The 12,570-nt window shown below is 47.6% G+C and overlaps 1 protein-coding gene across 2 annotated transcripts in view; it reads right to left on the reverse strand.

The window, feature by feature from the left end:
- Positions 1–12,570, reverse strand: part of NSF (N-ethylmaleimide sensitive factor, vesicle fusing ATPase) — a 73,971-nt gene that overhangs the window by 11,143 nt on the left and 50,258 nt on the right. For both annotated transcript variants that reach the window (XM_063179062.1, XM_063179063.1), the window contains exons 13-17: positions 9,721–9,816; positions 8,866–9,022; positions 7,033–7,166; positions 5,571–5,637; positions 5,302–5,381 (exon numbers count right to left, since the gene is read on the reverse strand). In XM_063179062.1, the coding sequence (XP_063035132.1) occupies positions 5,302–5,381; positions 5,571–5,637; positions 7,033–7,166; positions 8,866–9,022; positions 9,721–9,816 (534 nt within the window). The remainder of the gene's footprint in view (positions 1–5,301; positions 5,382–5,570; positions 5,638–7,032; positions 7,167–8,865; positions 9,023–9,720; positions 9,817–12,570) is intronic.

Below are 12,570 nucleotides of genomic sequence, written 5' to 3' on the forward strand. Positions count from 1 at the left end.
TGCTGAGAGCAGCCTCAACACTCAGTGGAGTCCCCAAGTACAGAATTTCAGCAAATCCAGCCAGCCCCAGGCCAGGGGAGCCTGAGCTCTGCTGGAACCAGGCCCTGGTGACACTGAGGTGCCTCTGTCACCCACCAGCTGCTCAGGAACCTTGTACACCTTTATCCTTGTGTTTGGGGTCTTGGGAATTCCTCCACAATTCCCCAGGTTTGTGCACAAAAAAGTAACATCACTGGTGACTGGAATTACTTCCAGTTCACCCAGAGTGACGTGGGATCAGGAATGCACCTGGGATTGCATCAAACAAGATTATCCCCCTGTAACTTCCAAAGCCTCGTGTCCCAGTAAGAAAAGGGGCTGGGGAGCAGTGGAAGGACAGCTTCAGGAGTGGGTTTCCCTTCAAGAGAAGGGCTAGGGACTCTGGGAGTGATGGAAGGACATCCCCAGGCATGAATCTGACTTTTCAATTGGGGCTGGGGGCTCAGGGAGTGATGGAATGGCAACCCCAGGAGAGGGTTCCCTTTGAGGGAAGGGGCTGGGGGCTCTGGGATCAATAGAAAGGGCAGCCCTAGGAGTGGGTTTCCCTTGGAGGGAAGGGGCTGGGGGCTCTGGGAGTGATGGAAGGACATCTCCAGGCATGAATCTGACTTTGAAAGTGGGGCTGGGGGCTCAGGGAGTGATGGAATGGCAACCCCAGGAGAGGGTTCCCTCTGAGGGAAGGGGCTCTGAGGGCAGTGGAAAAGCAGCCCCAGGAGAGGATCTCCCTTCAAGGAGAAGGGCTGGGGGCTCTGGGAGTGATGGAAGCACATCCCCAGGCATGAATCTGACTTTGCAAGTGGAGCTGGGGGCTCAAGGGTAGCCCCAGGAGTGGGTGTCCCTTGGAGGAAAGGGTTGGGGCTCTGGGATCAATAGAAAGGGCAGCCCCAGGAGTGGGTGTCCCTGGAAGGAAGGGGGCTCAGGGGCACTGGGTGTCCCCTGGAGGGAAGGGGCAGCCCCAAGGGCAGTGGGTGTCCCCTGGAGGGCTCCCTGCCCAGGCACACATTCCCTGAGCCTGCCCAGCCCTGCCGGGGATGCCGAGGTGCCTCCCTCCCTCCCTCCCCGCAGGCCGATTGTTGGAAGCAGCAGGGAGGCACATGTGAAACCTCTCTGGGGCTGGGCAGAGCCTGCAGGCCCCGTGTGACTGTGCATGTAGATGAAGCAGCCCCGGCCCTGGGAGCTGCTGCTGCTCAGTTCTCAGGGAAGGCTTTTTCTGCTGCTTGGCTCCCTGCTGAGCCAGCCCTTTTCAGCCTTTCCATCCCCCCAGTCCCTGCTCCTGCACAACTTGATTGAATTAAAGACCCAGGAGAACGTGGGTTTATTTTCTCCTCTTCAAGGCACTGCAGAAAAGATTTTTAATTGGTTTAAAAAAAAAAAAAAAGATGCTGAACAAAATGCAATGGTCTTCAGCCCTCTTGAAGCAGCAGTAACAGATAGCACTATTTAACACTGCTGAGTGGAACCACAAGCAGGAGCTGTGACTGGCAATTTAAAGCAAGCTCAGAGTGGTTTCTGGTTTATTTAAAGCCTAAAGTGTTTACCCTCAAAAGAAAACCAGAACCTGCAAGTGTTTGCCCTTCCCACACCACGTTCCAATAATGCAGCCTGGGAGGAAGAGTGGAGCCTGGGAGGCAGCTTCAATTCAACAGAGACACGCACCTCGATGCATAATTAATAACATTTCATCCCAGAAATGCTTCTCTTCCACACAGAGCCTGCAGTGATGGCAGGGAGCTGCTTGCACATCAAGAATATCCCTGCAAGTGACGTGTGACACCCCAGTGAATTCATAATCTGGGCCACAGCAGTGGTGACAGGACAAGGGGGAACAGCAGGGACAGATGGATATTGGAAGGAAATTCTTCCATTTTCTGCAATGGAACTCCCAGAGAAGCCCTGGATGCCTGGAAGTGCAGGGGTGGAATGAGATGGGCTGTAAGATCCCCCTCAATCCAAAGATTCTTTAAAATCAGCTCAGAATTTCAGGCGCCCCCACAAGTGAAGCAAAGGGTAAAAGGCATTGTCCCCTCAAGAATTCCTCTCAGCACATCATTTTTACAAGGAATGATGCTGAACCATGATCCCAATCCCACAGAAACCCAAAGTGCTTTGTCCCCATGCAGGTCAGTGCCACTGATGCACTTAGAGCCTGTATCTGCATCCCAAATTCTAGTAACCCCTGATATCAGCCATTCCCTCCAAAAAAACTGCTCCTCAAGAAAACTTTGTAATCTCAGAGGGAACTTGGAAGGTGTTGATCAACCCTCAGGATTATTTCCTGAGGGTTAGGTCTTGATCAACCCTCAGGATTATTTCCATCATGGGTTCCTTACCTGAGTGCAAAACCCCCAAAGATTCTTTGTGTCAAAATCCAAGAATTCCTCTCAGCACATCATTTTTACATGGAATGATGCTGAACCATGATCCCAATCCCACAGAAACCCAAAGTGCTTTGTCCCCATGCAGGTCAGTGCCACTGATGCACTTAGAGCCTGTATCTGCATCCCAAATTCTAGTAACCCCTGATATCAGCCATTCCCTCCAAAAAAATTGCTCCTCAAGAAAACTTTGTAATCTCAGAGGGAACTTGGAAGGTGTTGATCAACCCTCAGGATTATTTCCTGAGGGTTAGGTCTTGATCAACCCTCAGGATTATTTCCATCATGGGTTCCTTACTTGAGTTCAAAACGCCCAAAGAGTCTTTGTGTCCAGATCCAACATTTTTACAGTAAAGTGTCACAGCAGAAAAAGCTTTTCCTGCACAACTCAATTTCTTACACACAGCTTTGGGTTTTTAAATGCCCAAGATCCCCACATGCCATGGCTATGCCAGGCAATTCACTACAAACACACCAGGAAGAGCCAGAATTGCCAAAGCAGAGCAGCCCAAAGTCCTGATTCCCACAAAGCCAACAATGGACACTTAAAAAAGAAAAAAAAAAAGCAAAAAAACTCCACATGATCAATCAACCAGTGACATTTCCTCAGCAAACTCACTCCTCTCTACCCTCCAACAATTTATGGCTTAAGTCACCATAATATTGGCTGTCAAAGCAGAGTCTCCCAGCCCCGAGGGCATTTCAAACCCTGCTGAGCACAAATCTCTGCAACAAGTGCAAACTTGGCAAACATCTGTGAGCTGCAGCCTGTGTGAGCCCCAGGTGCCACCCAAAGGGCAGGAAACTGAAAAAGCTGCCCTCAGCCAGCTCCTCTGTGATGATTTTCTGGGATTTGTTCCTGTTCCAGAACCCCAGGGTCATCCCACAGCACAGGGTTCATGTGCTGATGATGCAGTCCCATTTTCAGAAAAATTCACTTTTTCCATCCCTAATTTCTACAGCAGCCAATGTGCCACATGTTCAGCCCACAGAAAATCAGCATTCAAGCCAAACTCCCAAAAATCAGGCAGAACATGGGAGTAAACCACCAAGGAAGAAGGAACAGCTTGAGATCATTTGGTGTCAGATTCACAACCAGGGCACTTCCAGCCCAGCTCTTCCATCACCAGAGATCACACACAGGCACAGCCTTAGGCCTGGATTAATCCTGTCCATTTTTAGGCAAAATGCCTCAATTTGGAGCCCGGGATCCCTCTGTGCTGACAGAGGGACAGAACACAGGTGTGGTCCTGCCCTTCTGCCTTCTAGAAAAGGGATGAGCCCAGAGCTGAGCCCTCTGCTGCAGGTGTTACCTGACTGAAGGATGCTCTCATGCAGACAGCAGCAGCACACATCCAGGATGCAATGGGCAAATGGACAATTTAATACTTTAAGTTCATTTGAAATCAAATTCTGTTTTCCTCACTGATTTTTGGGAACAGCAGGTCAGAGATTACAGGAGATGAGGGGACCAGGAATGGCTGTGCTGCTGCAAGCATGAGATAAAATTTGGATGCTGTTGTGTTACAGGCTTCACATGGCCTAGAAACTGAAAAAATCTTTGTTCTCCCAGGCTGACACTCACACAGGCCTGTGGCATTACAATTTAGTTCAAAGTGCTGGATTTGAAAGGTCTTTTCACCAAACTCTCTAATGAAAACAACACACACACACTCCTGTGCCAGGATATTAAACATGACAAAAAAACTGACTTCACCCACACTGAGCTTCTGTGCTTTTTCCTGACACCAACTTTCAAGGTGTTCTTGTTAGGATGTTATTTATTCATGCAGATCTCTGACACACAGAGCAGAAAGGCAGTGAAGGACAGGAAAATGGCAAACAAGAAAGGAGCTGCAGAACCCTCAGCACTTGTGATGCTCCTAAATCTCATCAAGCCACAAAGTGCAAACAGACAGGATCAGCACGAGAGACAAGATCTTAAGCTCCCCTCAATCACTGTAATTAACACCTGATCATTTCGTTAAGAGCAAATTAAACCCCTGACAAGCACAATCACAGATTACACAGAACTTGATCTATAAATAGGGAGGGAGCACATGGCTGAGCCAGGGCTGGCACAATTCAGCTTTACATGGTGAAGGTTAAACTCCTTTCCTTAGTCAGTATTTTTAGGACTAAGAGCAGAAGATCCAGCCCCCAGTAATCAGATATTTCAAGCTGAATCCCTTGTGGTTATCCTAGAAATGTCCAAGTGAATGAGGAGCAGCAGGCTGGGATTAAAGTGGCTGATTCAGACAAAGCATTAACAGCACTGGCAGCTCTGAGGCAGCCACAGAGCTCCCACTGCCCATTCCTGCAGGGACAGGGACAGGGACAGGGACAGCTCACACTGCCCATTCTGACAGGGACAGGGACAGAGACAGCTCCCAATGTCCATCCCTGCAGGATCAGCTCCCACTGCCCATTCCTGCAGGGACAGGGACAGGGACAGGGACAGGGACAGGGACAGCTCCCAATGTCCATTCCTGCAGGATCAGGGACAGGGACAGCTCACACTGTCCATTCCTGCAGGAACAGGGACAGGGACAGAGACAGCTCCCAGTGTCCCTTCCTGCAAGAACAGGGACAGGGACAGGGACAGCTCCCAATGTCCATCCCTGCAGGATCAGGGACAGAGACAGCTCCCAGTGTCCATCCCTGCAGGATCAGCTCCCACTGCCCATTCCTGCAGGAACAGGGACAGAGACAGCTCCCACTGTCCATTCTTGCAGGAACAGGGACAGGGACAGCTCCCACTGTCCATTCTTGCAGGAACAGGGACAGGGACAGCTCCCAATGTCCATCCCTGCAGGATCAGCTCCCACTGTCCATTCCTGCAGGAACAGGGACAGGGACAGCTCCCACTGTCCCATCCCCGCCTTACCTGAGGTGGGGCTTTCTTCAGCAGCACCAGAAGGGCTTGCAAAACCAGGTTGGAAAATCGAGGTCCAATTGGGACATAATCTGAAAGGAAAAATTCATTTTAATATCCATGGAGCAGGTGCATATTTAATCCATTTCACTGTAGCAAAAACAGTTCAATGCTCCTGCAATAAATGGTTCCAGATAATTTCCAGTTTGCAATGTTTCAATATTGCAAATGCATCAATATTTCTGCAGCAGCCAGCACAGCTCTCCCTCCTCCTGACTCACCTAAAAGTCGCTCAATGTCGTCCACAACAACACAGCTGAGCTGGGACTTGTAGGCATCATCAAAGATCTGAAAAACAGTGAAATATCTCAGGGTTAAACCCCAGCCACAGGACTGGGGCAGCCACAGCTGGGCCTGCTGATGTGGGTTCAGCTGAACACAGCAGCACTGAGAGGAATAATCTGAGAATGAAACAGGTGGGGAATGAGGGATCAGGCTCCCTGCAGGCAGTAAAACACTGCCATCTCCACAAATTTGGTTTATTTATTCATTTACTGCCCTGAGGCTCACTGTAATCCAGGGAGAAACCAGCACCACTCCTGTGTTTTAGGAGCTGGGGCAACACTGATAATGTGACACACACACACACAGAACCTGCCCAGCTGTGACACAGCTGTGAAGCTTTTCTCCTCAGGCTGTTGGGCACTGTGCAGAGCAGCCCTGCAGGGAGAAGGGACTGACCCAGAGCTGGATCTCACACCCAGAACAGCCCTGCAGGGAGAAGGGACTGACCCAGGGCTGGATCTCAGCCCCAGAACAGCCCTGCAGGGAGAAGGGACTGACCCAGAGCTGGATCTCAGCCCACTCACCCTTCCTGGAGCAGCTCTGGGTGTGAGCAGGAGGCAGCACTAAGGACAGCAGGTTTGCCTCCAGCAAACCCTGATTCCAGTGAATCCAAAGGCTCCTTTTGGAATCCAAGTCACAAACTGGATCTCCACTGCTTCTCCTAAGAACTTTACCTCCCTTACAAACTCTACAGCTCTGCACCAATGTGATCAGAGTAACATTCAGTTCACGTTCAGTACCCAGAAATGAAAATGTTAAACTCATTCACATTCCCTGGGTGCCCAGGTTGTTAAACCTCATGTTTCAATAAAAACCCCACCTCAGAGCAGGTCCCAGTCCCACTCAGGCAGGATCTGCCCTCCCCAGGTGCAGCCCTAAGCCCTTCCTGGCTCCCCATCCACAGGCAGAGCTCCAGCCCTGGTCACCCCACATCTGTTCTGCTGCAGTTTGCCAGGATCTCACACCAGAATTGAGAATTGAGACACTCAGTGCCACAAAAACATTGGGACAGGAGTCTGGTGTGACAGGACAGGAAGGAATGCGTTAGGTGAGATATTGGGAATTAGAAATTCTTCCCTGTGAGGGTGAGGGGACCTGGCACAGCTGGGGCTGCCCCTGGATGCCTGGCAGTGCCCAAGGCCAGGTTGGACAGGGATTGGAGCCACCTGGGACAGTGGAAGGTGTCCCTGCCATGGCAGGGGTGGGACTGGGTGGCCTCCCAACCCAATCCATTCTACAAATCTGTGATACATTCAACCTTATAAATAAATATATATAAGTGCAGGATTTCCAGACCTAGAAAGAGCAGAAAACCATCCCAAGGATAATTCACCTTCCCCTGCAGGAGAGAACCCAGAACTGGGCTGTCACCAGGCACAGGGGGTGACACACACTTACCTTCTTCATGGCCTGGCACTTGGCTGTCTCAGAAAACCCAATCATCTTATCAGGAGAGCAGATCTTGATAAAGGGGAAGTTGGATTCCTCTGCTATTTTTGCTGCTAAAGCAGTCTTCCCACTGTGGGGGGGGCCTGCAGCAAAGGACAAACAAGGAATAAACAAGGGAGGAAACATCTCTGACAATGCTCAGTGTGAATGATACCAAGGGTATGTTTAGAATTCCATCCAGAGGCATCTGCAGTGTGAAATGAATGTTTTTCCTGCTTGCAGAAGGAACACATTAACTCCTGCTGCAACCCAACCCTCCACATGAAGGCAATTAATGGAACTGCTTGAGTATATGCAGAATGATTTGCCATGACACAAAATATGGCATTACACTTTCTGTAGGAGCAGCCATGGCATCAAAATGTGTTTAGGATAAATTTCTTGAGCTTTTGTGCTGCCTCAGTATGATTTCTGCTGGCACCTTGGCAAACAAGCCAGCAGCAGGCACACTGAATTTATTATTTTATTGTTATTTGGCTGAATTCAGGGTAATTCAGAGACCAAAGGCACACCTGAATCCATGCAATTCAGGGTAATTCAGAGACCAAAGGCACACCTGAATCCATGCAGCCAACATGAATCAGTTGGGAAGGATGGAAAAAATTGCAGGGCAGTAACACAAGGAATTACTCAGGGTTAACTCCAAAGCTACACAGATAATGCATCTTTTTGGACTTTGGGAAAGGAAAAAGGGAAGGGATAAATAACAAATACTATTCCAATATAACAAATTCTCCTCCAAAACCTCTAACACAGATACTGGAAGCAGTTTCCAATATCTGAAAACTCTCCTTAGGCAGTCTGGATAGACGAAATCACCTTTAACTGACAGAAACACCCAAATGTGGCTGTTGGAGTTCAGCTAATTGCACTGATGAGCTCTCCAGTGACTTCAAAGAGAATTCAGACAACTGACTCAGCTAGAGACAGCTCCACTGTAAACCAGCCAAATTCAGGTTACTCACTGGGTACATTTGGGTTATTTAGTGGGTACTTTTTGGTTATTCACTGGGCACATTTTGGGTTATTTAGTTAGTACATTTTGGTTATTTAGTGGGTACATTTGGGTTATTCACTGGGTACTTTTTGGTTATTTAGTGGCTACATCTGGGTTTTTCACTGGGTACTTTTTGGTTTTTTAGTGGGACATTTTGGTTATTCACTGTGTACATTTGGGTTTTTCACTGGGCACATTTTGGTTCTTCCCAGGGCACATTTTGGTTATTCACTGGGCACATTTGGGTTATTTAGTGGGTACATCTGGGTTATTTAGTGGGACGCTTTGGTTATTTACTGGGTACATTTTGGTTATCTAGTGGGCACATTTGGGTTATTCACTGGGTACATTTGGGTTATTCACTGGGTACATTTGGGTTGTTCACTGGGTACATTTGGGTTGTTCACTGGGTACATTTGGGTTGTTCACTGGGTACATTTTGGTTATCCAGTGGGTACATTTGGGTTGTTCACTGGGCACATTTTGGTTCTTCCCAGGGCACATTTGGGTTATTTAGTGGGTACCTTTGAGTTATTCACTGGGTACATTGTGGTTATTCACTGGGTACATTTTGCTTATTCACTGGCCACATCCCCTTCTCCCTTGTTCCAACCAAAGGATCCCTTTAGCTGAGCACTTTTAACACCCAAACCAATTTCACCCAAGCAAACTCAAAGAGCCCAGCTCCATTTCTCCCCCAGGGTGTTTCCTGCAGGTTCAGGGTGTCAGAGGTGAGCAGAGCAGCCTGCAGAGGCATTCCCAGGTGTTTTTTTCCCCAGCTGTACCTTCCAGCAACACGCTGACCAGGGGAGTGCGGTCGCTGTTCTTGGTCTGCTGCACCAGCAGCTCCCCATCATCCAGCACCCTCGTCACTGGGTCCCCCCACTTGATGATGCCATTCATGATGTAGCTGGCATAGTCCTCCTGGTTGGTTCCAAATGCCTGTAGAAGACAGGGAGTACTTTTTCTTACCACATAATTTTTCATCCCATTGAAAAAATCGTGAAATGATTAAACAAAAATGACCAGGAGGAAGGTTCTGAGAAGTGAGACAGTCACAGCCCCTGGTGACTCACAGCATTCCAACATTCAGAGGGCTGAACACGGGTGGAGACCAGGCATGTTCAGAATCATCTTTTCATAGGCCCTCATAAGCAGTTCCAGTCAGTGCAAGCTGCCAGTGGGTTCTGACTCCACACTGTGCAGAGACAATTCTCAGAAATGAGGCTTAAACCTCCTCCTACAGCCCAGGGTAGAGCTGTCATTGCAGCTCCAAGAATGGCCAGGTCAGTCCCCAACCCTGCCTCCACCTGTGTGAATTCTCTCTCCCAGAGGACACCCAAAATTCCCTGGCATCCTGTGCATTGACATCCTTCCAAATGCAGATCTCCACTGGTGACCTTTGTCTTTACACCCCCAGGAAATGAAGTGGCCAAAAAGTAGACAAGGAGAAGAAACCCCCAGCTGTCCTTTACCTGTTCTAGCTCTCTTTATGACTCTCTGGGCAGCAACAGAGAGCTCAGAGCTCTTCACATGCCAGCCCATGGGTCAGCACTGCTGTGTGACCCCAAAGGAAGTGTCCTTCCCTCCCATCTGACTGCTCTGGTGGCTGCTCCTGCAGCCCCACAGTCCCCACTTACTGGTTTGATGTCATTCTCCAAGGATGCAAAGAAGTCTCCTCTGGTCACTCGCAGGCTCTCTGCCTTCTCCATGTCCACCTCCACTTTGTTGCTGGCCTAGAAAGGCAATAAAGGCCACACTGTGGGGTCAATAATAAAAATCTTCCTGTGAGGGCATTTGCTGGGTCCTCCTGGAGCCACTCAGGGCAGCTGTCCCACCCCACTGTGATATTTTCTGGAAAATTTCCTTGCCAGAATTTTTCTCCTGAGAAGCTGAAAAGCCTCAGAAAAGAAATGGAAACAATAATTATCTGATTGCTTGGAATGTGGTTTGGAGGTTGCTTCCCAACAGGTTCATCTTTGATTGGTCTCATGTAAATTGTTTTTAATTAATTACCAATCCCAGTCCAGCTGTGTCAGACTCTGGTCAGTCACAAGATTTTAATTATTCATTCTTGTTTAGCCTTCTGATGTCTCCTTTCTCTTTCTTTAGTATAGTTTTAGTCTATCATTTTCATATAATATAATATCATTTCATTTCATTTAACATAATTTTGTATAATTTCATATAATTTCACATAAAATAATATAATACTATATATAATATTATATAATATAATATATAAATTTTAATATCATTTCATGTTATATTATATTATATTATATTATATTATATTATATTATATTATATTATATTATATTATATTATATTATATTATATTAATAATAAGTGGGGTCAGTGTGGGACTGACCTCAGCCCAGTTCAAACTTCTAGAACTTACTGGGATTACACAGATACCCTTTGGAGCTGGGAACTAAGACAAATAAATTACATTTAACCCTCAGAGATGTGTCTCAGACATTCCCCTCCAACAGGGACCTGTAAGAACAGAGTGCACCAGAGCATGGGAAGGAAAAATAACAATAAAAATAATGACATGGGGCTTGTCTAGAGGAGCTGCATTTGCAAGCACAGGACCCCAGCCTGGGCAATCCTGCTGTGCCAGAGCATGGCTGAAATGAGAATCCCTTCTCCCAAAAACACCACCAAGCACAAGCACACAGCCAAACCAAAAACTGAGGGAATCTTTAGTACAGATAATCACTTTTCTGTTTTGCAGAGGGAGATGAAAGCACCTGAAACACTCAATAAATTCCTGAAGTTGTGTGTACACTTAAAACCAGGAGGGCTCTTACCTCCCCAGCCTTTATTGAGCTCATGCTTTAATTTTTCACACACACACTTTGAGAGATGATTTAAACTCTTGTTTAAATGATTCAGAAGACAATGCCCCTTCGTTTTCCATTTGTGCTCTGGTTTCTCACAGGTGCTTCTGAAAACTAGGTCAGGCCTGTGATGTATATTTTAAGTTTTCAGTACTTGCAGGAAAGAATAAAGAATTTTACTGCTTCATTTAGCTAAAAGCAATTTCAGAATAAAGAACATTACCCAAAATTACTATGTCAAAGTGTCTGAAAAGCAAAACAACACGAGGCCATTTCCCATGTGGAAAACACAGGCATACATTGCTGAGATGTGGATCACAAAGCACCCCAGAGGAGGGGACTGCTCTTTCACATTTGCACATTGCCATCTCCCCTTTTCCCACATGATTTCTGGGCACAACAGGGAATAGATCAAACACCAACGCTCCCCAAACGCACCCTAAACTCCAGCACTGAGAAAACATCAGCCATAAGCAAAATTAATTATTTAAGGAAAATGTTTTGCCTGCAAAGGGAAGAATCCAGAAGTGCTGATTTTTTTTTGAGGCAGAGCACAAGAAAATGAGAAAGTGATGATGTTTGTGGTTTTCTGCTATATGAAACAATAACTTTTAACTTGTCAAGTATTGTGGTTATACAAGACTAATTAGCAGGAAGAGTAATTTTTCCTTTCGAAAGAGCACTCCCAGGAGACACAAATGTCTAAGCAGCAAATGATTTCTCACTTAAATGAAAATGTGATTTGCTCTCCTCACATTTGAGGCTGAGCAGATTCTTACAGTCCTTGTGCTGTGGGATTGATGTCCTGGGCTTTTCCTGCAGGAGCTGCCCCCAGTCCTGGCCAGGGGAGCAGGGCTGAGCCTCAGGCTCCTTCCTCACCACCTCATCATCTCATATTTCAACACCACTGAATACTGAGCTTTGCCTGTGCCTTCCCAGCCCTGACATTTCATGGCCCTGCAGCCAGTGGGATGGGAGGGCAGGGAGGTGTTCCCTGAGAGCTGAGGGATTTGGGAAGGCTGCATGAACCAGAGGATGTGGGGTGATCATCATGCCAGCCCTTATCTGCAGTGGAAGGTTTTGTACAAAACCCTCTGAATTTGGATTTGGAGCAGAGGATTCCTTCCAAGGCTGCAACACTTCTCCACACAAAGCACATCTCCTCTGCCCTTCTGGTTCTTGCAGAGGAAACAGTGAGGAGCCATCTCCACTCCCTGATCCCAGCACACTCTCCATAACCCTTCTCCATCCTTTTCCAGGCTCAGGAATCCCAATTTAACCATTTCTCCAAAGAAAACCCTCCTGTACCTCTGACCCCTTGCTGCCATCCACACCCTGGTTCCAGCACAATCCAAGCACACCAGGGATTTTATCACAGCCCCACTTTTGCTCTTCACCTCTCCTGGTAAATTCTAACCTTGCTATTTTGCTGTTTCCACCGACAAGCACTGAGCTGGGATTTCCAGACCATTCCAGCTCCAAGAACTTGACCCCAGCTGATGGCCAGGTCAGTCCCCATCCCTTCACCTCTCTGAATTCTCTCTCCCACAGGACACCCAAAATTCACTGCCATCCTTCCAAATGCCCCCTGCACACCTCCACCTTTGTCTTTATGTCCCCAAACCAGCTCTGAGGTTGTAACCT

Source organism: Melospiza melodia, chromosome 30 (assembly GCF_035770615.1).
Source record: "Melospiza melodia melodia isolate bMelMel2 chromosome 30, bMelMel2.pri, whole genome shotgun sequence".
Classification (NCBI taxonomy): domain Eukaryota; kingdom Metazoa; phylum Chordata; class Aves; order Passeriformes; family Passerellidae; genus Melospiza; species Melospiza melodia.